Source organism: Elephas maximus, chromosome 21 (assembly GCF_024166365.1).
Source record: "Elephas maximus indicus isolate mEleMax1 chromosome 21, mEleMax1 primary haplotype, whole genome shotgun sequence".
NCBI classification, from domain to species: domain Eukaryota; kingdom Metazoa; phylum Chordata; class Mammalia; order Proboscidea; family Elephantidae; genus Elephas; species Elephas maximus.
In genome coordinates, this window is record NC_064839.1 from 17,691,238 (window position 1) to 17,718,831 (window position 27,594).

Below are 27,594 nucleotides of genomic sequence, written 5' to 3' on the forward strand. Positions count from 1 at the left end.
CTGCTTCCGTAAAGATCACGGCCTAGAAAACTTGATAGGGAGGGCAGTTCTACTCTGTCACATGGGGCCACTATGAGTCAAAAATCAACTTGATGGCACCTAATAATAACAGTGACAGCTCCGGGTTCCTTACCTCTTGTCTACGTGTTCCTCCTTGGCATTCGGGGCCCCAGTTTTGTCATCTGTTAAATGGCAGTGGCCCTTCCTATATCAGGCAATTAAGAATCACGATATATATCTCCTAAGATGAGCCACGTGGAAGCCTGCCTAACTTCTGAATATAGAAGTAGATTGTCAGCTGATAAATATTTCTCTTCCTGTCCCTTACGCGGAAACCCTGGTGGTATAGTGGTTAAGTGCTACGGCTGCTAACCAAAGGGCCAGCAGTTCAAATCTGCCAGGCGCTTCTTGGAAACCCTATGGGGCAGTTCTACTCTGTCCTGTAGGGTTGCTATGAGTCTGAATCAACTCAATGGCACTGGGTTTGGTTTGGTTTTTTTTGGTCCCTTAGGCCAAGAGTGCAGCCTGCCACCATATCCACATGGGCCTCATACTGAACGTGGCTGTGATTACAAGATGATGTGACCCCTGGTCTCTCTGCCTCCACGTCCTTACAGACCACACAGCGTCAGGATTTAACTGTGCTTGGTGCTTCTGGATGGAGTTCCATCCTGGGGCTAAGGGAAAGAATCGACTTGCGGGACTCCTACACAGTGCCACTTGTCTTCAAAGCCCTCCAAAGAAGGTAAGTAAAAGGCTGATCTTGGAAGTGCCCTCACCGAGTTGAGCAGCCAAGGGCCCTACACAGAAGATGACCTGTTCCTGGTGGTGTTTATAAAGGCCCCTCTCATTCCCCACCCCTGTCCCCAGCTCCAGAGAGTGCTGGAGCCAAGCTGACGCTCCTTGCATAAGTCTTTGTTAAACCTGAGTTCAGATGGACATAGGAACACAAAAGGAAAATCAAGTGTTTAAACAGTTAAGAGGAAACCAGGCTCAGCAAGGAACTATAACCCTGGATTTCGCCTAGGCGAATTTTCCTTCTCTGAGATTTCCTGTCCCTTTTCTGGAGGTTTCTATCTACCAAACGTTCTCTGGCAGTTGGTGTGAACCCATTGGCTCTGTGGTGAAAGGCAGCCTTACACAGTACTTGGGCTGAGCTGCTAAAATATCAACTGCTGCCGAGTTGTGTGGTCACACAGCCAGGCTTAGGCGACACAAGCTCCTGGCCCCTGCAATCTGCGGTTACAATGGAAAGAGAGCCAAGGCTTTAAGATGGGGTTGAAGGAACCACCCACAACAATAAAGATGGGGATGCTAGCTAGCTACCCCAACAACTGTCAGGGGGTAGGCGGCACTGGGGTTGGTAGGGGCAGAAGCTCTTAAGGCTTTCAAGGAATGCAGAATAAGTGAACCCAAAAGTCTGCCTCCTGCAATGCTCTTAGACTGGAGTTAAAATTTAACTTTTTTTTTTTTTTATGTAAATCATCTGGCCTACTCAACCGTGTGGGGAGGGGGACACATAAAGAAAGAACAATGGGCTGGGATTAGATAATTTACTTAGTGCTAAAATTCCGGGAAGTTTGTGTTGATCTGGGCCTGGCTCCTGTTACTTTTTAGCTCAAATCTAAATCTTTATCTTGCCATTATAGTTGAGAGGACATCCTTATTTTTATTAGTCATTTTGTACCGTTGTCATTTTTACCCCCTTTCATCAACTAGAGCTGGTTAGATTAGCAGCCCTTAGCTTGGAGATGAAAATATTGGTAGGGCCCAATGGGTCCTGTTTTGTTTATTTGAACGGAGCAAGCTTTGATCTAAACATATTTCCTGGGGTCTGGACGAGATGACCTAATTCCTGTCTTATCCGTCTCCACTTTCTGTGAGTCTCAGATTGCACTTGGCTGGTGGAGCCCTTTGAAATTCGCTTTACATTTTTTCCCACTTTGTTACCCCCGTCTGACATTTGTTTCATCTGGGGTGGACTATGGAGTGGTAAGGACTCCATTGCTTTATTTTTCTAACAGGAACTGCTAAGTTTTAACAGAGTGGGAGCAATACTTTTTTTTTTTTTTTAAATAAGTTCTCTCATTCTTGACATTCACAATATGCCAAAAACAATAAGCAAATAATCTACTACTAGACATTTGTGTTAACTGCAAATCATTTAGGATTTTCTGTTTGAACACTTCATCCTAATTTAAAAAAATGCTCTCACCCAAGCCCCACCAAAAATGCCATTTGCATAAACCTGGCCTGCGAGTGCCCCAAAGTTAGCTTTGGACATCTTCAGTTGATCTGTCCCCTCCCTGAGGGTCCTCTCTTACAACCAAGCCATGGGCATGGGGAGGAGGGCTCTCTTGGGTAGCTTGGGTCTATCATTGACAATCTCGCTTCCATTTTCCCTCCCCAGGTCCCTTCAAACACCAAACGGCCATTCCCAGTATTTTCCAGAAAGAAGAGCGGTGAGAAAAAAGACCAGAAAGGAAGATGGGAAGGAAAGATACAAGAAGAGATGGAATGAGGATGAGAGAATGACAAGGACACAGTGAGAGAGAGCGAGGAACAAAAAAAGTAGAGTTACTAAAAACCGGGAAAACAAGCTGCTAATATTTGTTAATTTTGAGTGCTGGGCACAAGGGGGTTCTACATTATTCTCTGTTCTTTTACGATTTACATTAAAAAAGAACTGGGGGCAAAAACGTCACCGATATGAGTATGTTCAACTCAAAAATTTTGTAAATTTAGCCTCACCATTCCTCGCAGTGACAACTCTCCCAGTTTGGTACATTCGGTCCAAGGTGGTTCCAAAACTACCTGGAAGCACCTCAAGTTCCAGAATGGGATAGAAAACGCAAATGCGCGAGGTGTGGTGGGGCCGGGGTGGGGGTGGGGAAGGCAAGGTGCGGTGTATGAACCGCCTCAGCCTTAAAGCTGTTACTTGATAAATACAAGTGCATTTCTCTTGTGCTGGGCTGACCCAAAGGCTAGGTGTGGTTGTCACAGTGAGGGGAAAGGGGCAGAGGGTGACTTCTTGTTTTGGAAATGGATGCAAAGAGCAATGGGCAGCTAATGCTCCATAGATTAGAAAGATAGTCGATCAACAAACAGATGGGTTGGCAAGGGCAAAAGGGGAGGGGAGAGAGCCACCCAGACCCAGACGCTGAGGCTCTGACATTTTCCTAAGAGCTTCTGTTGTCTCCAATTCTGTCTAAACGAAAAGCCACTTCTGGTCCCCTGAACTGGCCCTCAGAAAACACTATAGAAGGAGGAGGCCGGTGGGGAGAGGGAGAGGGAAAAGCTGCCCTGCTCCCTGTCTCCCAACACCCCTGCGCCCCAGCCGCGGAATGGGCTCGCTGCCCCTGAGGCGCAGCCCATGACCCCACGCCCCACCCGGCGCCCCGCGCGGCTCTGCCCGAAGTTGGGGGGGGTGCGGGCTGCGGCGATTGGAGGGGACGAGAGAGAGGGGACCCGGCTGCTGGACGTGTTCTTCTTCCCGGCAGACGGCGCCGGGGTTCAGCTCACTGGGCCCCTTTGGGGAGGGGCCCCGAGGCGCGGGACCCGGGTGTGTGCGGGGTGGGGGCTTTGTCGAAGCCGCTTTGTCAGTTACCCGCAGCCCTTAACTTCCCCCAGGCCCCAGTCCCCGTCCCAGGGCGCCAGGACCCGAAATCTCGCAACCCTGGGGCGCCCCCTCTCCTCGCCACGCCCCGCGATGGGACCGTCACCGATCCCTCCTCCGCGCGGAAAGTGTACTGGTTGGGCCCTCAAGGAACAGGAGTTTCCGGCCTTCTCTCCTTGTCCCCACGCTGCGAAAAGGGGTCTCCCCCCTGGGCAGAGCGTACGGGGTGGGAGACGACACCGAGAAATACCGCCCTCTAAATGTCCGGGTGGAGACCGCAAGATGATCCTTTGCACCAAGACGCCGCGCAACCCCCATCCCTGCCCTTTCCTGGTGTGGGGGCGCCCTTTCGCACCCGCATGGCCGGCCTGGGGTCAGCCTCTCGAAACACCAGGCCAGAACCCCAGAGGCTGAGCCGGCGCTTCGGCGCCCCCTCGGGGCCTGCATCTCCCCACCAGGGGACAGCCCGTGGCACGGAGGTCTAATGACACTGGGGTCAGGGGAGGCGCCTGGCGGTGGTATGGCCCGCGCCCCTGTGGAAACCTCTCCTGGGAAGCGGCCCAACACCACTGCCTTACCTGACCGCCCGTCTGACAGAAACTCGCCGACCCCTCTAGTCACACCTCCTATCCTGTCCGTTTGCTCACCCCAAAACAGTGCTCAGGAGGAAAACTTATTTCCCCCTAGAACAAAAGGGAGAGAGGAAGAATTCAGTTGAATTTTGATGATGGAATATTCAAGTTGACTTTAAATGTAGTTGACTTTTTCTTTCAACTATGCATGTGCGTTTAAATCCTTAGAAGACTAATTAAATAAGGAACATGTTGACCTCTCTGGGTGGAGGCCCAGTTTAGAGTCAGATTATACAACCCCTGCTGCATCGGGAATTCTCCAGCAAGGCTGCTAGCAGCCGCCTGAAACTAAAGCGACTGAATCATGTGAAAGGAAGCCTGAAGAGCTGAAATTAAGCTGAAGTCTAAATCCACACAAGTGTGCGGCTGAGAAAACTTACCTGGTCTGGAAGAGACTACCACCACCCCACTTGCATTTCTTTTCTTGGGAGGAAGGAGTGTGAAAAACTATAAAATACATACCCAAATTACAAGTCACGGATATTGGGAAAATATCTAGAACTTCCCAATTAAAATAAAACGAAAGGCCCCTGCAATCCCGTGCCTGGTAGACATTTTACAATTTCTTATTTAGAGAGAGACACGTACTCATATGGACAATTTACTGGTATCCGGGGAAATGTGAAAAGACATTTAGGGGCCTGGCTAAATAGAAATGCACTCTAAAAGCACAGACAAAGTACTTTATCTGTTGCAAAAAAAAAAAAAAAAATGTATTTGATGACTTAAGTAAAATTACAGTATCTCTTGTTAGTAAGTATTAAATGTTAAAGAACTTGGACCCCCCCCTTTCCTTTTAACTTTCCAAGAAAGTGCACGTAACAGTTCCATTTTTTTTTTCCTTCCATACCTAATACAAAATAAACAAACACTCTACCTGCTCTCTTGATCAAGAAGAAGCATTTGCCCTTGTAAGGAACATATGTACATTTTAATGAAAGTGATATTTCTTATCATATATACAAGAGCATCTACATTTTCTCCACTGAAAGTTGTTCAAGATGCTATACTTAGCAGCATTGTGAAATTCCAGCACACATTTCCTATCGGGAATAGACCTACAAGGCAAAAATGTTACTTTTCAGTTTCAACTACCAAAACAACACGTGTATTTCTCTAAAGAATTCTGCGTGCTTTTTACTGTACAGAAACTTAACATTGAGGACGACTCAAGTAAAATGCACAATACAAATAGCAGTTCAAAACGGAAATGTTTAAATCTCTACCAAAAAAAAAAAAAAAAAGGCAGGTCGAATTTTAGAATTAAAAAAAAAAAAAACTGAAACTTTCGGAGAACCAGTCTGTTCTTTCAGTCCTTTCCTGAACTCTGTTTCGAGAGGATAGACAATGTGTTTGCTGATAAAATTTTCCAGCAGGATCAAAGTGTACATTTATATACAGATTTTATTAGAGATCTAATGCATCACGGAGGCATTGCATCAACACCAGATTCATATTAAACTGGATATAGAAAATAAGTTAATGCCAGTTAGGACCGCCTAGCAGGACAACTTGCAATTGCCATAAATGTTACAGCAAGTTTACAACACTCTAGTCAATTAGTATTTAGTTCAAAATACAGAAGACCAAAGTTAATGCTTGCATTCTGTTTGCAAAGCCAGGTTATATCACTAATAAATAAGCTTTCTTAGAACTCTAGAAGTTGAACAAGGTACAAAAGAATGTCTTCATAAGGTTATAGTTCCTAGGTCTCGGGGCCCAGTGGCAGGGGATGGGGCAGGAGGAGGAGGCAACCCCACAGGTTGCGTTCTGAACAGGAATGTTCTTTCTCCAGCCCAAGCTGCTTTAACTTGTGACGATCTCTTTGCTGTCCTCCACGAAGCGGGTGAAGTGGAAGTTGGGTCTGTTCTCACTGTTTGCCATTTTCTCCAGGCCGGCCAGAGGCGCGCTGGGCTCTGAGTTCTGGAGCTTCTCCAGATTTCCCGTCAGCCCACTAAGAGGTGAGCTGCTGCCGCTGCCAAGGCTTCCAGGAATTGGAGGGATGCCACCATTCTGAATGACGGAGATCTCGTTGGCCTTCATCGCCAGCCCGTTGGAGAGCGCTGCTGCGTACTGATTCCAGAAACTGGAAGGATCCCCGCTTCCTGACCTTGCCGCCAAATCCTTCTGGAACATTTCTGGGAACTTGACGGGATTGCCTCCTAGAAATGTCATGGGGCCATCCACAGAGAGCCGCCGGCCCCGCCGCGCAGGGGTGCTATTCCACATGTGAGTGCCCATGTGTACCTGAGGCACAGGGAGAAAGAGAGAGAGAGAGAGAAAAAAGAAAAGGGGGCAGGGGCAGAGGGAGGGAGAAGCTTAATAGTTGAATCCGTCTCAACTCATATCCCAACACTCGACAAAGCAAGTGGCCTAAATGTCTGTTCTGATTACGTGACAGACAGTGGAAGAGGTAATGGGAACCATCCACTCTCATGGGCTAGTAAAATGCGCTGGCTCTCTGCAGCCCTGGGCTTCCTTTCCTCTTCCCGGCCAAAGATGCCTTACTTACTCTGTTTTCATTACCTGTATTTAGCTTATAATGGCCTCAAGCAAGCCAGTCAGTAGCAGATAGCTCCTTTCAGGGTTAGAATTGTTATGTCCACTCTCATTGAAATGGTTAAGTATTGTATCTGACACCCTTTAACCTATAAATGTCCTTTTCAGATGGAAAGAGAGTACCCCTCACTGATTGCCCATGGGAGGGCCCGGGGGTATGGTGAGAAAAGCCGGAGAGTAATTATTCATCTCGAATTACTGGCCGCAATCTCTAGAGAAATACTCTTGTCAACAGAAAAATGTACACAGTAAGAGCGCTCAACTGTTGCTGCAGAACTTAAGCATATTTGCTCTATTTCCAACACATATCAGTAGGAAGTGTTGTATAATCAATTATCATAATACCCATTAGGCACGCAGTGATGTTATTGTTTTTAGAGAAACAAGCCATGCTGGACTGCACAGTTTATGAAAAATGGATGCACGCACCAAAGAGCACCGTAATTATTAAGTGATACGGGCAACATACAGGCCACATGGAGGTCTTTAATCAATACCCCATGGCAACGCCGGGCTGTCTTATTTGGTAGGTAAAGCAATTCATTTGGTGCACTTAGCGAGACAGGAGAGATAGACCACTGCTTCGCTGGCGTACGGAATTATTCAATGCACTGTGACATCCAGCAAGCTGCAACGTGCCCTCATCCCTGCCACAGTCCTGATGCTCACAGGCACCCACATCTCTCCAGTGTCAGCCCCCATGCAGCAGGTTCCCTCGTGGGCACTCGCTCCCTGAATAGCTGGGACATGGTGACACTCAGGGCGTGCATTACCCATCAGGAGGGGCAGTGAGAAAGAAAGAGGGGTGATGGGGGTGAGGTGCAGATGGAGTGAGGTACCTTAAGATTGCCTTTTGTCGTGAAGGCTCTTCCGCAAATAGTGCAAGCAAAGGGCTTCTCTCCAGTGTGAGTTCTCTCGTGGATCTGCAGGGCACTCGAGGACGAGAACGTTTTGCCACAGGTGCTGCAGTAGTGCTGTTTGGGAGTTCTCCTGGGTAGAGCTGGGAGCAGAACTGGGGACGTGGCAGAGGATGACAGAGGCCCAGAAGGGATGTGACCAGTGGAGGTGTCCTTGCTGTCCTGAGGAGAAACGTGCACAAAGCCGTTGACCTCTGTCTTGATGAGCGATGACAACGAGTTGGCGGGAATCACTGTGGAGTTCTGATTGGAGCCAAGGTTGGAACTGGGCTCAAAGAGCTGTGATGGTAGATCTCGCATCTGATGTGTCAACATGTGCTGCTTCAAATTACCCTTTGTGGAAAAGCCACGATTGCAAACTGTGCAAATAAATGGTCTCTCTTTGGTATGACTTCTGTAGTGAATGTCCAAGGCACTCTGACAAGCAAAGGTTTTGCCGCAAATGTCACAAGCAGTGTTTTTAAATTTACCCCGGTCTCTGAAAGGGAAGAGGATTCCCAGAGAATCTTCTTTGATGATTTTCTCTGCGTGACTAGAGGTCAAATCCAAAGCCCCACCATTCACTGGGGTGGGAGACAAGCCATTGGCAAACTCGCTTGGTAATGCTCTCTGAGACTTCTCCTCGAAGCTGGGTGACTTGTGGAGCTCCTGGGTGCTGTTGGATGGGGACAGAGCCTGCATGGAAGAGGTAGACTCTGAGATGGCCGGGCTGCCAGCACTCTGGCTCTCCACATCACCACCCACCGAGGACGAGTCGTTGGTCAGGACGTCCCCCTCTACAGACCCATTCTCCACCGACTTCAGGCTGGCCTGCAGCTGCTCCGCCAGGCCGGCGTTGATCATCTTCATCTGGTTTTCCAAAGCAGCAATGCTTGACATTTCTAGGGGCAAAGGCGAAGAAGACAAGCTGTCTTGGGAAGCATCCGCAGACTTGGGCGTATCGGGGATGCTGCCCTCAGGACAATCTTCCATGTTTTCATCAGAGAAGTTGTCGAGGTCATCAAAATTTTTCTCATCAAAGGAGCCCGTGTCAGACTCCATGGACTCGGGGTAGCTATCAGTGACAGGGGTGTTGGGGATCTGACCCCCCATATGCATTCTGATGTGTTGTTGCAGGACCACTGCATTTGTGAACTTCTTCTGGCAGATGGGGCAGGAATGCTGGACTCGGAGCGGGGGCATAGCCCGGTGGACGCTGTAGTGAGTTTTAAGATTCCCTTTCGTGGTGAAAGCCCGGCCGCAGATCTTACACTTAAAAGGCCTCTCCCCAGTGTGCGTCCGGTAGTGCATTTTTAAGGCGCTCTGACAACTGAGAACTCGGTGGCAGATGATGCACTCGTTGGGGTCAGTTGCCTTCTTGTCAATGTTCTCTACCAGTTGCTGCAGCTTGGACGTTTCTGATGCCTGGGTCGCATCCAACAGTCCCCCGAAAGGAAACTTAGCCTTGAACTGCTCTGACATGAGTGGCAATAGTGGGTTGGTGGACGTGGCGGCACCGCCTGGGCCGGAGTCCCCAGCTGGGGAGCTCAGGGAGCCGGTGCTTGCCATTGGGACCAGAGTGGTGGCCACCCGGCTTTCTTCAGTTTTGCCGCTGCAGGGTGGCAAAGTGGTCCCTTCAGCTTCCTCAGGAAGCCCACCCGGGTTTCTCGCGGCCGGTTCCGGGGCCCCGGAGTCACTTTTGACTGAGCCTGGTGGGCTGGCGGCAGAATGGCTGATGGGGATCGGGGCTGGCTCTTCCGTCTTGATGAAGGGCGTGAGGCTTGGGAGGGTCGGGGGCAGCGGCAGGCCAACCGAAGTGGTCAGAGTGGGCAGGACTGGTTTGGTGTCTAGCCAGCTGGTGACTGGCTTCTCAGGGGGGATGGACATGCCATATGGAATCCCGGTACTTGTGGGAATATTGTCCAAATGCTCAGGCACAGGATATGGGTTCATCTGGATATGAGGGTATTTCTCTTTGTGGCGCTGAAAGTGGACTTTTAGGTTTCCCTTCGTGGAGAACCTGTTCCCGCAGATGTTGCATTTGAACGGCCTTTCTCCAGTATGAGAACGCAAGTGGATCTGCAAGGCACTGTCACTCCCAAAGACCTTCGCGCAGAACCTGCACTTATGTTTGAAGAATGCCTCATCCGAAGTACTTTTCGCTTCGAAGGCAGCGACGTTTGGTGGCTTGCTTTTTCGTTGCTGGGCCAAGGCCGACAAGGAGTTTAAATCCTCTGCAGTTGTTCCAACGTTGGGCAAAGGGCTGGGGAAAACCGAGTTAGCAGGGGCCGGCTGAGGTAGAAGTGGATTAGATGCAGGACTTAATAAACTGCTTATTGCAAAAGCTGGTGAGGATGAGACTGCTGGGTTGCTCACATGGGAGGCCCCAGCACTTGAAGCCGCTTTTTCTGAGGCAGGGGTGGTCACTGCTGCCGCCAAGATGTTCATATTGGGAGAAGAGCTACTGTTAGATGGAATGATGGTGTTGCCAGAACTGCCCTGAGGTAGCTGGATTGGGGGTAGCTGTTTCATTCCACTGATGCTGGCAGATTGGCTCGCTAGGCTCTGTGCTAATCCAGCTGCTGCCGCCAGCTGCTGAGATAAATGGGAACTTAGCGTGGACAAGGGGTTGGCAGATGTTCGTAAAGTACCTTGAGCAGGACTAGAAGATGTTGGCAAGTCTGCGTTCTGAGAAGCCAACAGCAATATTTGGTGACGAATCTGTTCGATCAGCTGCAGCTGGTGGATCTGCTGCTGCTGTAGGGCTAAGAGCTGCTCCATGAGGGCTGGGACAGCCAGCTTGCCTCCGGAGGCCCCACTGCACCTCGCTTCCTGGGAGAACTGGGCCACCGCCACCTTGGTGCTCTGCAGGTTCTCAATGATGACGTTGCTGTTGATCACGGAGAAGTTGCCCAGTGTTGTCAGGTCCCCGAGTTGAGGTAGAGAGGTTGTGATCGCTGAGGTACCTGTGGACGAGCTGCTGTTGCAGCTTGGGGTGGTACTGCTGTGGTTGCTGCTTGAAGCACTGCTGTCGCTTTTGGGAGCCACTGGGGCCTCCACCTCCATGGACTCTTCCCTGTCAAGCCCGTTGTGTTCTGAAAGGTCACTGCAGTCTACTTGATCTGTTTTGTTACTCGTGTCATTCATTTGTTCATCAGGATTATCGGAAGGAGGGCTGGGGGAGAAGCTTTCGGGAGGGGAAGCAGGGCTCTCATTTACGATTAAAACTAATTGATTTTTAGTACAGTTCTTCTTGTGCAGCAGAAGATCTGATAATTCAAAGAACTCAGCACAGCACCTGCCACAGACATGGGCGTCCTTGTTCTTAGTGGTTCGATTTGGTTGACCCTTCTCCGTGTCTCCTACAAACATCAAAAGGCATAAGATTAGAGAGGAAGCCTGAACAGAGTCATCTATGACTTAAAAAAAAAAAAGTTCCTTGATTATTTTCTACCTGCGAAACTCAAAATTGTAGCCCCTGAAAACCAATCAATATTACCCAAGATGTTCATAATTAATTTTTGAGGAGTGGGCGGAATTTCTATCAATCTGGTATCTTGGAGAGTCCTGGCCTTCAGAGTATCCATCAAAATATAAAATACTATGAACTGAAGACATTGGTGCATAATGAGATTCCATAGCAAAATATTGATTTCCAATATTTTATACACCTTATTGTCGACTTGTCCAGAGAGTGTCCAGCAACCATTCTGAGGACTCATTAGGCCCCCGAGTTTCTGTCAACCTTACTCATTTTCAAGGGGTTCAGAGAGATCTGTGACAGTTTGTTCTGTCACTAAACTAATTTGTAGTCATTCAGGTTCCAATCAGTTGTTGACAAGGGGGGGAAATAAAACGCACATCACCAAGCTGTAGTCTGACAACTTGGAAACCACCTCCAGCCCCTACCTAGAACCTGAGCGGAGTCTGAGCCTTGACAAACACACGTCAGTACCAAATCCTCCAAGGCTGCCCCTCCAGACCCAGCTGAATACAAAACGAAAAGGAACACACACACAATGAAGAGAAACACAATGACCATAATCCCTTACAAGGCCGGCCTGGCACCTATATATCACCCCGTGGCATGTTTATTTTTAAAATTAAAGAATGCAACCCAGGCTACCATTCCACTAATCAAGGAATATATGCCAATATGCTCCAAATGGCAACATTATGCCTCTAAAATATTTCATCAAAACTGCTCTTTGTATCTATAAAAACTGGCACAAGATTTACACTTCTGATTAAACATCAATTTAAGGAGGTTGCACAGTTCCGAGGGAGCGCTCCCATCCCCTAAGAAATCAGTCTTGGTTTAAGAGTTCTGGAAATACTTTAGCCATTCTCCTTGTCTGAATGCCTTTAAAAACAGTTTGCTCTTAACTGTTATCAATTGTTTAACAGATTGTCCTGAACCTTTCATTATAAAAAAATCCCTTTATTTCATGTTTGTTTCCACTGGTTGCTCAGATTTCTTCTCACTAAGATCCATTTGTAAATTAAACATAAAAATCTCCAGCTTCAGGCTAACACGCTATTCAAAGACAGGATGGTGTCCCATTGTTCGCTCAGCATGGGGAACACCAACTTCTGTCGTACAAATGGTGTGTGGTCATCTCCGAAGGCTGTGGAAAAAAAAAAAACAAAAACTGTTTAATTCAAGGATTACCTCCCTGCATGGTTTTTTTTTTTTTTTTTTTGCAGAACTGAATCAGATAATAGATAGTTTCCATGACTTCCAAATTGCATCTCCCAGAAAACTTGCAGGGGGAAAAAAAAAAAAGGAATTGCAGATATGAATCCATGCAAAATCCAAATGCTGCTTTTCTGTAAACTTAGAGTCAACTCAGATGAGCCAGCCATTTGCCTTTGCGTAGTAAATATCAGAAAAGCTTGAGAGACTTTGCAGTCCAGAAAATATAATTAATACCTGAATACTAACTTCTGAAAATTCCTTAACTCCGTTTGCCTTGAGCGATGATGGCGGAGGTGACTAGGACCCCTGACAAAGTATGCCAAATGCATGCAGGCTTTATTCATTGGGAGTGTGGTGAAGTTATACTTAACAAGCTAGCTTTGCCAATACCCATGTTTTAATCTCTACAAGGGTATGATGCAAAATGCACTAACATCATCAGACAAATCGTAGTTGCAGCTGAAAATACCAATAATGATTCAGTTTTCATTTAATGTTTAATCATCCCAGTTGCATTCAGATTCCCGTGTACATCCAAGGTACTGTTTTAAACCCTTTCCGTCTCTCTCCCTGCCTTAAAATCATATAAACAAAATATTAGAGGAAATTCGCTCAAGTTATGTTGCTTAACCTGGGACAAAAATAATGTGACAAAAATTCTGTTGAAAGCTGCTTATTTTGACAACCAATTTTAAGTGATGCATCCATTTCAGATGCTTATTTTAAACTGGGAAATGCAATTCCTAATATATTCAACAGAAATGTTATTTCTTTCTCTTTGCACATTTCCATATGTAATGGTTATGTTTCCATCTACTTTTACAGCCAATTATGAAGGAACAAAAGCTATTCTGTTTGTTCACACATTTTCAACAAAATGCATTAAAACTATTATGTCAGCATGTTCTATTAAGCTCTGCATTCACTGGAAAATACTTTTCAACCAGCTCACATTTATCAAAACATAAAGCCACTTTAAAACACAGTTTTGCTTGGTCAGCTGGGCTTAGACAAATAATGACAGATTCAGAACTAAATAACTAGCAAGGGAAATCAGAAAACTGACTTCATCAATTGTACACATTACAATGTAGTTGCTTCAAATATTTAGCACATCTGTGCTCACGATTAAAGGGCATTTTAATTCTTTCTAACTTGCAAACATCTGATATTCTCATAATATAGAGAAAATAAGAGGAAGGTTACTTTACAGGTTTTGGTCGATGACTGCTTTCCTGTGCTTGAATTCTGCATTTTGCGGCCTCAAGCCTCACTTGAGATTTTTCAAGTTTTTCACCCTGAACATTTTTACATTTAGAATTGTGCTAACTGGACAGAAAATGTAGACACTTCAAAAAAAAAAAAAAAAAAAAGCCTGCTTGCTTCTAAGAGACTGTGTTAAAAAGCTGCCCATATTTTAGCTTCGATTTTCACAACATTTTAAGAAGCTGACATTTGATCTCACTGTAGAGTCAACTAATTTAATTTCCTGATGTTTATGAACTCCAGGAAAAAAAAAAATGCTGGTATCTATTTTGATTTATTTCAAAAGCAGGTGTCGCTACATTGTAATAGTTCTTAACTTTAAATCTATCTGCCTTCAAAACAGAATTCCAATGGCGCAGCTTTGCAAAAAGAAGGCCAAACATTAGGACTGCTTCCAAATCTTTAGCTTTGCAAAGAGAAGATTTTAAGTTGTATTAAGATGCAAAAAAAGAAAACAAAAACAAAAAACACCCAACAACTATGGCCCCCCACTAGCCTCCTATTTTGTATCTAGCTCAGTAATCTGTTATGCAGGATTGCAACTGGTGACCCCATTATAGTAAATACTGTTGCCTTGCTTTCCTTGTGCTAGGGTGAAAAAAAACATTCCAGTTCCTTTCCAATGGATTTTGCATGCAAATTAATTTTGTAATCCTGGTCAGATAGGAAAATTGAAGAAACAGTGGTTTTCTAAGTATCTATACACAAAAAAGGTATTTTACATTTTTTGTGCCTTTTTGGGGGGGGAGAATGGTCTTCTAGCTCTACCCAATTTATACCAAAATCCCAGATGTTTTCGTTCCTCTTTGGGTACTTGATGCCCAAATCAAATTTGTCACTTTCTCATGCTCTGAACGGAACATGGCAGAAGAGGAAACAGAAAATTGAAGTCTTCCAGCACCTTTGTCTGCTGAGAAAATAAAAATACAACTTATGCCCCACACAGAAGGGTTTAGCTAGCCAAGAAAGGAAAACAAAACCAAACCAAACCTACTCTGCCATATTTAGTGTTTTCTTTTTTGGAGTTCCTCAGAAAGATACTTCGCTGTACTTCTCGTTACCTTAAGATTGCATTAACGTTTTTTAATAGAACCCTTCACAATTTTGAGTTTGGAGGTCACCCTTTCAATAGGCTGTTCCTTTCTGCAGACCTGCTTGGAAAGGCTACCACGAACTTTCTTGATGGACTGATCTGTTATCTTTTTTTTTTTTTTTAATGCACAGACCTGGTAAAAGCCTGAGTCTGGATGCCCAACTTAAGATTCCCAAGACATTTTAAACACTGCAACATATGCTGTGCACATTTCCTGTCGTGTCTAAAGTTTCGTCTGATGTGATACGTAATCAAATGACAAATGTGCTGGCACCTTCAAGTTCGCTCAGCATTCCGAACAGGATTAGTGTGTTCACGAGTGGAAGGATACAAGGGAGATCTCTGAAAAAAATAATAACCCGGACAAGACACTGCTTTGAAAATAGTAATCCCAGCTGGCCTAAATGTACACGAGAAATGAAAGGGGGGAAAATGTCTTCCCCTGGATGAATCAAACTGAACACTAGATGGGGTTCCAGTTGCAAGGGTTTGTTCAAAAACTTCTTTGTGGCTTTCCCATTCCAGTGACGCGTAAAAGAGAGACTGCTTAAGGCGAGAGCTAAACTCTGACTACATAAACATTGGCAAAGGCACAGAAACTAAATCCCTGTTGTTTGAGGGTAAAACTGAGCTATGAGAACTACCTGTCAATCTTCCCCTTTGGGGGTCTGGCATCTGAGGGTGACAGGGGAATAAGGTTAGGAAAAGAAGCCAAGCTGATAAGGTGAAAACTAAAATAAACTACTACCTTCCTGCTAAGTGACTAGCAAGTCTCAATTTGGGGGTCACTGGGAAGATACTGAAGGACCTAGTATGATCTGGACCTTGTCACCTTTGCAGAGAAGGAGGCTAGCAAAGGTTAAAACAGCTCAACACATCTAAGTTTTCTAAAGCTTGCCACACAAACCTTTTTTTTTTTTTTCTTTTGTAGGGGAGGGGTGTCGGTTCCTATGTTAATCCACCATCTATCTCCTCTGTTAAACTAGCCCTGAGTTTGGAAGATGTGGCTAGCTAGCCGCACCAGTATGTCCGAGGAAAACCTAGCTGAGGCTGTAGAAGGAATTTGTTCTGTTTGGTACACAGAGCTTGGCTTTTAACAATCTCAGAAAACAACAACAACAACAAACTATTGGTCTCCCTGTTTCTTCGCCAGGTTCCCAGGAAGCTCTCCACGTTAAAAACATGGGTTTCTGCCTTCTAAAGGACTTTGGCTGGTAAAGTTGAAAGAAGCAAGATGAAGCCCCCAAAGAATAACTATAAATTGGCATTTGTGTTCATAAATCATAGGAGAAAGTTGATGTAAAATAAAACACAAAACGTTCAGTCTCACAAATTCACTCTTAGGCTCTCTATCTCTTGCCCAGCTAGACTTGGCTGGTTTGTTTGTTTGTTTTCGACATTTCGAGGAAGTATGAGCAGCCCGAAGCAAATCCCCCAAAACATTTCACATTTTCTCATCCAGAATCTTCCATTATGCCACAAACTTAAAATAGGCCTGCTTACACATGAATTCTTTCTGACAGCCTTATCTTGCAGGTGTCGGTTTTTCAAAAAAAGCAATTAATTGTAGTTCTCTCTAACCTTTTGGGCCCAGAAATCAATGTGTTGCCATTAAGCCGCTCACAATGAGTAAATTACTTTGATAAATAATAGAATTTCATTATTAATATAAATAAGAGGAATTTTTATGATTCTTTATATGACAAAGTCAATGTTTTATCTGCAATTCATGATGTTTTTATTTTTCTTCCAATATGATCTTTTCCTTGAAAAAGCTAAGCACCAAAATACTTTCTTAATAAATGAACGGAGTCTGGATAGGCCAGGAAACTTCAAAACACCACCAAAGGAAGAAAACCCCAACATACACCCATACAAAGCACTGAAATCCAAATCCCTAGTAGAGAGCAGACATATAAAAACACTAAATCATTCACCATCCCTTTTCCTCAAAATTACTTATCTGGGTATACAATCTTCCCAATGGCAGTCATTTTTCTATGAATAATTTGAGACTTGTTGAATATCATTTAGGAGACAAGTCATATTTGCCATAATTCTGGTTTCAGAAAAATCTCCAAGTTTATTTTGGGGCATTTTTGGGATTACAGCTGCACTGAAATAGGATTAGAATATCAACATCATAAGATTGACCAGACAATCTTGTTTTCTTGAACCTGTTGCGATGAAGTTATCGGTGTGGCCGTTCAGCATGGCTTGAGTTTTTTGGGAGGCACACAAACACTCAAACACACACAAACATACATGAACAACCACAGCGCACCAGTTCCTCCAAGGCTTCTGTTACTGAGGTCTACAACTTTTCCAGATCCCATTCTAGGTAAAAGTCACCCAATTTGAGGTGCTGGCAGATGCAAAGAGCATCAACCAGATTTAATTCCGTATGTTTAACTTCACTGTCGTATTTTAAGGCCATCTCCAGACATAAGGAAAAAAAAAAAATAGCCAAACTGTTTAAACAGGCTTTTCGTTGAAACTGTTTGAAAATTCAAGAACCTTTATATATATTAGAAAAAGACAAACCAGAAAACACTCCTTGAGATGTGTGGATGTGGGGCGGTGGCTGAATTCAAGGCAAAAAAGGTGACTTTTTAAAGGCATCTTGGAGTTATGTCATGAACTCTCAATTCCATTTATCCCACAAATATTCCCAAATAAAAAGGGCTGGGATGTGGAAGAGAAAAAAAGGCCCTCCTGTAAATCTGGCACTGGGAAGGATTAGTTGTGTACCAGTATTTCTGCAACAAAATGAGCCCCGGTGGTGTAATGGCTGCAAACGGAAACGTTAGCTGTTCGAACCCACACAGCCACAGAAGCTCTGCGGAGAAAGACCTGGCGATTTCCCCAGTAAAGATTACAGGCTAGAAAACCCTTCGGGGCCGTTTTACTCTGTCACACGGGGTCGCTCTGAGTCGAAAATCAGACTTCACAGAACCCAACAACAACAGCTACTTTATTACACCACACTGAATCCTGTAACCCTATTACAAAATCTACCCTCTAGGCAACTTCTCCCAAACTTATTGTTCAACCATGTAAAAACAGTCATAACCTAAATCATTACTACTGAAGAAAGAGAGGAGGGTGTGGGGAGAGGTGAGAGCAGGGGGTGGGGAGGAAAGTGTTTCCTACGGTGCCCCTAACAGTTTACTACCTCACAGGACAATGAACTAGCTTTTAGGGATGAAAAGAGAAGGCAAAAGAAAGAGAATGAAATTAAAAGGAAGGAAAACAGAAAAAGAAAGGAAACTTCGGTTACTTAATTAACTTACCTCAAAGCTCAAATAAACTAAAAAAATAATAGTACTAATAAATAATAATGGTAAGAGGCAGTGAACCGCTTTTATGCTATTCCTTTATGAGAAGCCTTAACTATTAAAAATTCCTGATTCAGGAGGCCAGAGAGGAAAGGCAAAGATCTAGCAAGGCTCGTTTCTCCGCGCAGCCCGGGACTTTTTTTTTTTTTTTTTTGCAAAGCGAATAAAATTAGTACACATTTACCAAAAAGAAAAAAATCAATCTCTTTTCTCCCGTTTGGTTTTTCCGTATACAAATTGTGCACGATGACAGTATTTTGGTGCGGAAGGGCTCACCAGAAACTTCAGGCAAGATGGGTGTGGGGGCGAGAAGCAGAAGAAACCAGCTGATAATACCCGGAAAAATACTCGCAGTAGTCGCAACGGCCTGGGTTCATTTCACCTCGATTTACCCCGCGTACCCGGTTTTGTCTAGGAGTGGAAAGCGGGGTTCACGGTGGCTCTTCTCAGCGGACTGAGAAATTGCAGAGGCTCTCGGTAAGGCTTGAAAAGCTTTGAGAAGGAACTTGGGGGGCAAATATCATAAACAATTTCCTGAATCGGTCTCAGGGCCCTTCATCTCTTACACCCCCCACGCCAGGCATCTCCTTCCCCTACAGTGGGGTAAAGGGAGTAGGGATCCCTTCGCTTCGCTGTCTGGGTTCTGCGCCGGCCCCTGCGTCCCAGCTCCACCGAGAGGCAGGCCTCTGGGGAAGGATCCTCCGGACACTGGGGCCCGGCCGGCCTCGGAGTCTGGTGCAGAGATGCCGATCTAGGGTCGCGCTTCTGAGCCCCGTCGGGGTCCAGCTCCCTCCCCAATGCCCCAAAATACTGCCCAGTAAACGTGAGCATCCTGGGAGGCATCCCGAGGCGTGGAACCCCAGTCGGGGTTGCCATTCGTCCTTCTGGCAGCCGGGAAGCGAACACCGTGCCGGGATGAGCCGGGGAACCGAGCCCGGGCGCCGTTCCATCGCCTCGGGCTTCGGGCCTAGGAGCCGTGAGGCTCCTAAAATGAAACACGTTAGGAACAAGGACGGATTCGAGATGTCCTCCCTCGGTACCCCATATTCCCTGCCCGGACCTCTCCCACTCTGGGCCGTAGGTCCCGAACACAAACTTTCTTCTGGGCTTGTCCACTCCCTTCGGGGTCCCGCAGTGGGCGCCTCCACCGGAGAAAGCGAGTGCCTCGGTTTCAGGGGATTCTCCTCCGGCTGGATAGCCCCAACCCTGAAAAATCACCCTCCCGACTCCCTCCCCGACCCATCTGCAAGTGCGAGGTTCCCAGCCGGCGCAAGCCGAGTCTAAAGATTCCTTGGGGGCGGGGGTGCACGTGTTAGGAGAAAAGAAGCCAGCATAAACTTGGGTAGCCGAACCCCGACACCTTCCCCGTCCGCCTTCGCTCTGTTTTGGGAGTAACCAGCAGCAAAAAGCAACCTCCACCCCAGCCGCGACCCCAGCGCGTCAGGCGCGGGGCGCCCAGACACAGGTCCCACCTTCTGGCAGCTTTGCACCCCAAAGCCACTCCATTCCGCGGCGCGGGCCGAAGTGGAGTTTGAGCTGGGGGGGCGGTGCAGGGAGCTCCCCGCAAGCTCGGAGTTCAGCCCCGAGCACCAAGTAAACTTCCTCCCCGCTAGCAGAAGGGCCAGGGGCGGCGGCGGACAGCCGTGGGGCCCGGGCGCGGCACGGAGAGAGCGGGGGCCCCGGGCGGCGGGCGCCGACAGCCTCTCCCCGCACCCGAGCCCCGCCGGACGCCGAGGCCCCGGCTGCAGCTGGAGCGCCTCCCGGGCTCCTCGCCCCGGAAAAGCCGGGACGGAGGAGAAAGGCCGGCATGCTCTCCCTCCTCCCAACAGGAGAACCCAACAACTCCGGAAAGATCCTGCGGGGAGGAGTGTTTGCTTTCCCCGGGGCAGGGGGGAAGCCAAGCAAAGGCAAATTGAAAATGAGAAAGAAAAAGAAAAAAAAATGCCGAGGCTACAAGGCGCGGGGACGCGGGGGCGGCGGCGGCGGCGGGCCGGGGGCGCGGGGGCCAGCCGGCGTGTGCGTGGGACCGAGTGTGCGTGAGTGTGAGTGCGAGTGCGTGTGAGTGTGTCCGCGGCGCGGGCCGGAGCACTCACCATCTCGCCGGGGGAGCGAGGCCACTTCAGGGTCGGATTGGAAATGTTGAGGCTTCGCTTGCTTCCTCCGCGACATGCTGGCTCAAACATCAGCTGGGGCAGAATAAAAAATTACTAAAAAAAAATCTTCTCAAAATTACGGAAATCGAGCGGCTGCGGCGGCGGCGGCTCCCCCCGCCCGCCGGCCCGCCCGCCCCCTCCCCGGCTCCCCGGCCCCGGGCGCAGCGCGCATGTGTCCTGCTATAATTATGATTATCAATAATGCATTGCGATTAATCATAGAGGGGCTCTTTGAAAGGCGATTGGCACCGGGCCAGCGCTATTCAAACCCGCTCGCCTTAATCAATTAGTTCGTGATTTGCTGCAGACCCCTGTCTCTCCGAGCGCTGGCCCAATAAGCCGGCCGCGGGGCTGGCTCTGCACGCCGCGCCGCCCGAGACTGGGTTAACCCTCTTCGCCACCGCCCGGGACTCCGCGGCCCGGCCGCCGGGGGCCTGCCTCCTCGCCACTGCGCGCCGGGCGCCGGGGCCCGGCGCCCCCTCCCGTCCTCCCGCCCTCGCCCGGCCCCCCCCATTCCGGGCTGGGCCGACCCAAATTAGCATGCCCTCCCCGGAATTAAGCCGCTCCGGTGGGGGTGGGGCCGGGAGGCGGAGGCTGGGAACCGAGGCTGCGGGCGCTCAGCGAACTTCCCAACTCCGGCGCACGGCGCGCTGGCCCGCTGGGGGAGGGAGTCCCGTGGCGGGACTGGGGGGGAGGGCGGCCCGTTTCGTGAGTGTTTCTTCGTTTAAGAGCCACCAGAAAGCAGCCCACTCCCACCTCCATAAAAAAAATAAGCGAGTGGGGAAGAGCCGGCCCCACGCCGGTCCGCCTCCCGCCCGCGGCCCGGCCTCCCTCCCTCTCGCCGCCTGGCTTGGCGCTCCTTCGCCCCGAGTTCTCCATCCCATGGATCCCGGGCTCGCGGGGGCGCGGAGAAGAGGATCGAGGAAAGGTTTGGGAACGTGATGGGTTTGGGGATCTTTTTCCGGGGAGCAGGTCTCCCGCCACCCCCACCCCCGCTCAAAGGCTCCCGATTCTCCTGCCTCTCGCTTGCTCCTTCGCTCCCTTTCTCTACCTCGGACATTCCCAGGACAATTAGGGCTGAAGTTTTCGGGAGAAGCGGCCCCCAAGCCCGTGGGATAAGGGGGCGGCCCAGCTCCGCCCAGGACCCCTCCCGAGCCTGCCCCCCCGGCCGCCCGGGTTGGCTACAGGGCGCGTCACTCCGCGGGGAGGCGGTGGCGGCGGTGGCGCCGTCGGGCCCGGGGCGGGCGGAGAGCAGGGACCGGCCTGGGCTCCGAGTTCAGCTCCGGTTGGGGGAGGGGAGGGACCGCCGAATACCCTGCGAGCTGCAGCCCGCCCCCGGCCTCGGAAAGCAGGTCCCGGCCCGGCCCTGGGCAAAACCAGTCCTCGGGACCCCTGGGCACCCTGTCCTGGTGGGGGTTGAGAGGGTTGCACCCTAGCCTCCGGGCGACGGTGTGGCTGCTCCAAGCTGGGACTGAGAGTGTCCCAGCCTGCAGCTGCCTGGACGCTCGGGAGCTCGCCTCCACTTCTCCGGCACTTGCCGAGCGCGGCGCCCAAACTTTTCGCTCTATCTCCATCACCCAGGGCTGGGATGCAGCCTCCCTACCTGCGCCCCAGAGCCGGGCTCCCGAGCCCCCACTTCCTCCGCCAAGCTCGGGCGCCCGCGAACCTGGGCTCGGTTCCCGGCCCAGCCCAGCTCTTCCCCCTCGCGCCTCGGTGTCTCCTCGCTCCAAGGTGCCCGAAGTCCTGCGCCCGAAGGACAAACTAAACTTTGGCTGAGGGAGGAGGGGGTGCAGATACACAATCCTGCCCTATCTCGCGATCGGGGAAGGAGAGGGCTCGTAAGGACGCCCCAATCGGGGAGCGCCTTCGAGTCTCAATAGTGCCACAGCCGGTTCGTGCGAAATGGGCACCGAGCTCCCGAGCCGAGCTTCGGGTACTCCAGACCCTTGGTGAACCGCGCTCCCTCAGAGACCCTTTTCTCTTTCTCTCAGCATCTTAGGTCTTTTTAAAATCTAAGTCTTTTGTGTGCGGGTGAATGTTTCTGTCTTCCTCCCGCCGACTTTATTTTTTCTGGGCGTAACTTCTCTCGTCTTTCTTCCTGTCCGCCCTTTCTTCTTTCGCCTTTTAGTTTTCTTCTCCTCTGCCCTCGCTCGGTCCCTGACATCATCCTCACTCCCACTCCGCCTCACTCTCCCTTTCTCCCCAGGTCTTGTTGGGTACAGTAGATTTTGATAAAAAGACAAACGAAGCTATCAGTGGGGCTGATGTTGAAGAATGAAGATAATAATGTTTCCATAGGTGGTGCTTCAAATGCCATTATTTCTCACTGAATATTTAAAGAGATCCCTCGGCAAAGATGGATCTGCGCACTCCTGGGGTGTGAGCCGCTCGCTTTCCCCAGACCTCCGGGAACGCAAGCAGCAGCACCAGTCAATCTCGCACCGAACCCTCCACCCCGCAAACAGACGCCCTCGCAAACACGCCAGCCCGCACTGTTCTGGGTTCACAAACGCGTCCGTGTGCACGTGCACACTCGCTTCCCCGAACATGCCCGCTTTTGGAGACACCCGCAGCCGTCTCTCACAATCTTCTTGAAAGTCTGGGCCTCCGGAGCACCGCGTGCTACCGGGAAATGAGCCGAGCTGGCGATCCCGCAAACCCTTCTTCCCGGTCGGCACCGCGGACGCGAGGAGCAGCTCCCGGGAATAGCGTCACACGTGTTCCTTGCTTGCTCTGTGTGTGATAAAGATTTTTTTCACCAAAAAAGCTCCCCCCCCCACAAATATACCAAAACAACCAACCAAACGAAATGCGCACGCAAAAGCAGCTCCGCGATGTCTAATTAAAAATGGACGAGAGGAGACGAATTAATTGGGGGGGGATCCAAACTTTAATAACTTTTTTCGTTCTTTTGCGTCCTCGACGGCGTAGAGGCGGGCGTCTTGCTCTGCACGCGGCGTCCCCCGCTAATTTCTTGTTTGTTTTCTTTCCCTCGGTGGCCCGGCGAGAGGAGAGGGGAGGTGGAGGGGGGGAAGGGAGGAGGGGGATGGTCGAAATGGCGGGGAGAAGAGAATTGGTCTTTATTGTTGATGGCAATACATCAATTACCGGCCATTGTCTCGGGCCGAAGTTCCGTGGTTCGCTGACGCGGGCGCCGCAGTGTCAGGGAACGGCCGAGGCTCCGCGTGCCGCGACGCAAATAAATAAATAAATAAACACAGAGACAGAGTGGGGGTTAATTTTTATTTTTAAGCCAGTCGGAGAAGGCGGCCAGTGCGAGTGAGATGTCCCAGCTGGAGCCCATGCCCACGTCTTGCTTAGCCAGGAAACCTGTGCGCTCTACAAGGGGTCGCGCTATCCCAGCCCTGGGTGGGGACAGCTCCTGGGAGAATCGAGGTGACGAGGCTTGGGTTTGCCGTTCCTCGAGAGGACCTGCCACTTAGGGGCTGACCCGCGATGGGAAAAGTGGGTGGCCTGAAGTGAGGCAGTGGCTGTGCCAGGGTCGTGACCTCTTGGGCGGAGAGGGACCGCACCCGGGGGGAAGCGCTTGGCCAGTTCTGCAAACTCCCTTCTTGGGGGCTTGATGTCTGTGTTTCTACCAGTACCTCCCCTCAGTATTCCCAAGAGCTAGAGCGTCCTTGGTGAGTTGGCGGGGCCGAAGGGCTGTGCCTGAAGGCCTTGGGCCACAACTCCAATCTCAGCGAAGGGCTTCTGGGCCTCTTAGCTCCATTCCCGATCCTGGGAAGGGCAGGGGGTGTTGAGGCTTCCCATTCCGAGGCCTGGTTCTTCTTGCTGCAAAAGTATCTTATTCTGGGCCAGTTTGACCTCGGGTCTGGAAAGGGGCGTGGGATGAGGCCTTGCCTGAGTCCAGACCCTCTTTCCTGTTCCGCCTGCGCGGGCTGGGCACCGTCCCCTGGAACTGGAGGACGCCCCCAGCGCTTGGCCTGCGCCCCTGCTTCCTCACGCGTCCTCCCCAGGCCTGGCTGGACCTCGGCCGAGTCTAGGAGGGCAGTAGAGGAGGTTTCGTTTTCTTACGCCAGGCAAAAAGCGGCGAAAAGGCGGTAGCGGCGCCCCGGGGGCGGGGGAGGAGGCGCATCGATGGTATCAGCATTATTGATGGGGAAACGTTCGGGGCTGGAGCCCGGAGATCAGGTTCCCAGTCCCTCCCCTCCCCGGGAGGTGGGTGGGACGGAGCGGATGGTGAGAGGTGTGCGCGGGTGTGTGTGTGCGTGTGCGTGTTGGGACGGGGGCACCTGAAGGCATCCGCGTGAACCACCCAGAGTTTATTTGTATTTTTCTTGTCTGACAGCGGGGGTGCGGGGGTGGAGGGGTTGAGGCGGCTTGCACCCCAGCCCTGACGGCTCTCTCCTAGGGTTGGGGCTAGCGTGGTGAGAGGAGGGGGCAAGAAAAATGACATAAAGCAAAGACGAAGTTTGGAGCCCCGGGACACTTTCCCCGGAGTTTCAGAAACTCCTTCCTCATCCGAACTGCTGTGGTACAGAGCCTCATCTCTCACCGGCCGCTGGAGCGGCTTCGAATCCGAGGCCTCGGGGAGCAGGCTCGGCTGGGTGCCCCCGCCCGTGGACTCTGGCCGAGTCAACGTTGCGCACCCTGGGCACGCTCCTCTCCTGCGCCAAGCCCGGACCGCGAAAAGGCGCACTTTCTGGGGGAACTCCTGCCGCCCACGGCTAAGGGCTATCTCCAGACCGGCGCCGGGCGCAGCGCGAGGACCAGGCGCCCCGGCGCCGGCTCCGGCGGGAAATTCAGCCGTGGCGAGCGGAGGGCGGGCTTGGTAACTACTCGCACGCACCCCAGCCGAGGTTCACACGCTGCCTGCCCGCGGCAAACTTTGCCTTTCTTCCCTCGCAGGGCCATCCCCTCGCCGGCATTTAGAAATGACTTCTCGGGCGACTGCAAGTGCCTGCAACTTTTACTTTCAGTCCACATTAGGCATGAATTGCACTGATATTCACTGCGTCCCGCATGCAGCAGTGCCTCGCTAAGGGGTCTCTGGGTATAAAATTCCTCCCAAAGGAAATGTCCCGAGGTAAAGAAAGTGGAAAAGACTAATCGAATTTATAAAAAGAAAGCCTTTGCTTCCTTTTGGTTAAAATCCCCTTGCGGTTTTCTAACCGTGGAAGAAAAAATCATCACCATCCAATCGACTGTAGCTAATTCCTGTGGCAGGATGTTCAGACAAGCCAGCAGGGCTCAAAGATTACCATCTGTGAGCTCAAGGAGGAGGACCTCAGTAGGACCAGTGGCTAGCGATTGGTATTTTGTACGTGTTCCATTGGGAATAGATGCGAGGCTCCCTGTCTTCTGGGTGTGTGCATTTGGAGGTGACTGGAAACTCATTTTCACTCCTAAAGGTGGTCTTCTTAAGACCTCCCTGTAGGACCCCGAGATGAACTAACTCAGCAAATTTCTTGCAACAAGCTTTAAAATATATATATGTTCTGCCATGTTCTCCAGCAAAACATCCATTTTTAAACCAGGTGACAAGTTCTCAGAGATGTGCATCTTGGTTTTTTCAAAGCTGTGTGCAGTGAAACTTTGCCCCACCAATGGGTTCTTCCTGGTCAGCTTGCAGGGAGGAATGCAACTTTTGGTAGAAATCAAAGGGCAGGGTCTGGATTTGGCACTTGCTGGCCTGGCCCTGCCGGCCACACTGCCTGCCGGTCACATTTACAAAAGCAGCTCTAGGGTTGGGGGTAATCCCCACAAGTCTCAGCTGAGTGATGACCGTCATAGGGAGTGTTTCTCTGGGTTTCTTTATACCCACTCCTGAGGACGGCATGTTTTTCTGACGAAGAAAGGTGTTTTTCTTGGACTACAGCTTGAGTCAGAGTTGTAGTTTTACCCCACTCCTACAGTAAACTTCGGTTCATCAGGCCTGTGCAGTCATTTCCGTCCAAACCTGCATCCTTGTCCTTTCAGCCCCACATGCACAGTAAGAAGGGGGGGTGGGGAGAATAGGGGGATAACCCACCTATCTCTTTTCCTTATTTCTCCTTCCCCAGCTTGACTTTCTTAATTATTGCACTATAATTTATTTTTCTCGATTGCCATCTTCATCTCTTCAGCCGTAGTAACCACGCTGCTCTCTCCATCTTAACATCCAGTTTAACAGGGAGTTTTAAATGTAAGAGACTAACATTTCCCGCTTTCAAACCAGTGTCTCTCTGCTTTCTTTGTGCCTTCTCAAAACGGAAGCAGTTGTCTTTTAAAGTTATACTTCTGAAAAGATCATTTTCCCCTTCCATCCTCCTCCAAAACCCACATTTATGTCAGGAACCACTCCAACTTTTTCTTCCTCTTGAAGTTGCTAAATTCTCATTCTGAGTTCTCATTCTGTCCTGGCCACCACTCTTTCATCCTGGGTCCTCCCCTCTCTCCCCAGAGTCTTTGACACGTTTCTGGTAAACTCCATTCCCTGAGAGGGCCTACTCAGAACTCAGCTGCGGGCTTTGCTCAGCTGTATGCACTGCCCCAGGACTGAGACCATGGAGATGCCAGGAAATCTGTCCTTCTCCAACCAAAACAAGATGGTTTGGGGAGAGTTGGAGCGGAACGCACATTTTCCAGGTTTGTTTTAGTTTTCTCTTTCTGTCTTAGACCCCCACAGCACCTCCAGTTTGGGAGAAAACAAGCTCTATTATCGCAACCTTTCTTAACAAGCCTCTGTGGAACTCAAGTCTTTGCAATGAACCAGCTTATTCCACATGTCCTGATGGGGGTTGAGAGTGTGGGCTGCGTTAGGCTACTTGGGTTCACATTCTGGCTCTGTCACTTCCCAGTGTATTGGAAACACAGCCCTTGGTTTGCACCTAAGCAACCGATGGCATTGATTGCTTTATCACTGCCCTCGGTCTCCTGCTCCATAAAATACAACTAATGGAGAGGAAGCATAGTACTTAAGAGCATCTAGCAAAAAACCAGCTTTGCCTCCTACTGGCAGTGTGACCTCCAAATGCCTCCAATGAACGGCTTCTTCACCTGTTAAAAGGAGATAATGATAGTCCTTACTTCATTGGGCTGTTAAGGGTTGAAAGAGTTAATACGTATGAAGAATTTAGAATAGTGGCCGGCATATAATTAGCAGGAGCCCTGGTGGCACAGTGGTTAAGTGCTCAGCTGCTAACTGAAAGGTTGGCAGTTCGAACCCACCCAGTGGCACTGCAGGAGAAAGACCTGGTGATCTGCTCCTATAAAGATTGCAGCCTACGAAACCCTATGAAGCAGGAATTGACTCACCAGTACCCAACGATAACATATAATTAGCACAATATAAATCTTAACTATTATTGTTACTACCTCACAGGGTTGTTATGAGGATCAA

At 49.5% G+C, this 27,594-nt stretch overlaps 2 protein-coding genes across 6 annotated transcripts; one reads left to right on the forward strand and one right to left on the reverse strand.

Annotated features, from left to right (window-relative positions):
- Positions 1-4,916: 4,916 nt before the first annotated feature.
- On the reverse strand, positions 4,917-22,371 carry SALL1 (spalt like transcription factor 1). Of its 5 annotated transcripts, none has more exons than XM_049863623.1 (5): positions 21,856-22,371; positions 20,193-20,285; positions 11,613-11,690; positions 7,643-11,065; positions 4,917-6,491 (listed from the first exon to the last, which is right to left on the reverse strand). In XM_049863623.1, the coding sequence occupies exons 2-5, from the start codon at positions 20,266-20,268 to the stop codon at positions 6,055-6,057; spliced, it is 4,014 nt and encodes a 1,337-aa protein (XP_049719580.1). In that variant the 5' UTR covers positions 20,269-20,285; positions 21,856-22,371; the 3' UTR covers positions 4,917-6,054. The 5 variants fall into 5 exon arrangements, with proteins under 5 accessions (XP_049719580.1, XP_049719581.1, XP_049719579.1 ...); XM_049863624.1 differs by lacking the exon at positions 21,856-22,371 and adding an exon at positions 21,304-21,321; XM_049863622.1 differs by lacking the exon at positions 21,856-22,371 and adding an exon at positions 20,562-21,268.
- LOC126065079 (atherin-like) lies at positions 20,423-27,571 on the forward strand. Its single transcript, XM_049864744.1, has 3 exons — positions 20,423-20,426; positions 20,560-21,180; positions 26,656-27,571. Exons 1-3 carry the CDS (start codon positions 20,423-20,425, stop codon positions 26,676-26,678), a joined length of 648 nt encoding a protein of 215 aa, XP_049720701.1. The 3' UTR covers positions 26,679-27,571.
- Positions 27,572-27,594: the final 23 nt, after the last annotated feature.

Coding starts and splice junctions, on each gene's coding strand:
- SALL1 (XM_049863623.1), bottom strand. CDS start 20,268: ATGTCGCGGAGGAAGCAAGCGAAGCCTCAACATTTCCAATCCGACCCT. Junction 11,066..11,612: donor AGACTCCGCTCAGGTTCTAG/GTAGGGGCTGGA, acceptor TGATGTTTGTAG/GAGACACGGAGAAGGGTCAA. Junction 6,492..7,642: donor AAAAGGCAATCTTAAGGTAC/CTCACTCCATCT, acceptor TGCCTCAGGTAC/ACATGGGCACTCACATGTGG.
- LOC126065079 (XM_049864744.1), top strand. Junction 21,181..26,655: donor GAGAAGAGGATCGAGGAAAG/GTTTGGGAACGT, acceptor CTCTCTCCCCAG/AGTCTTTGACACGTTTCTGG.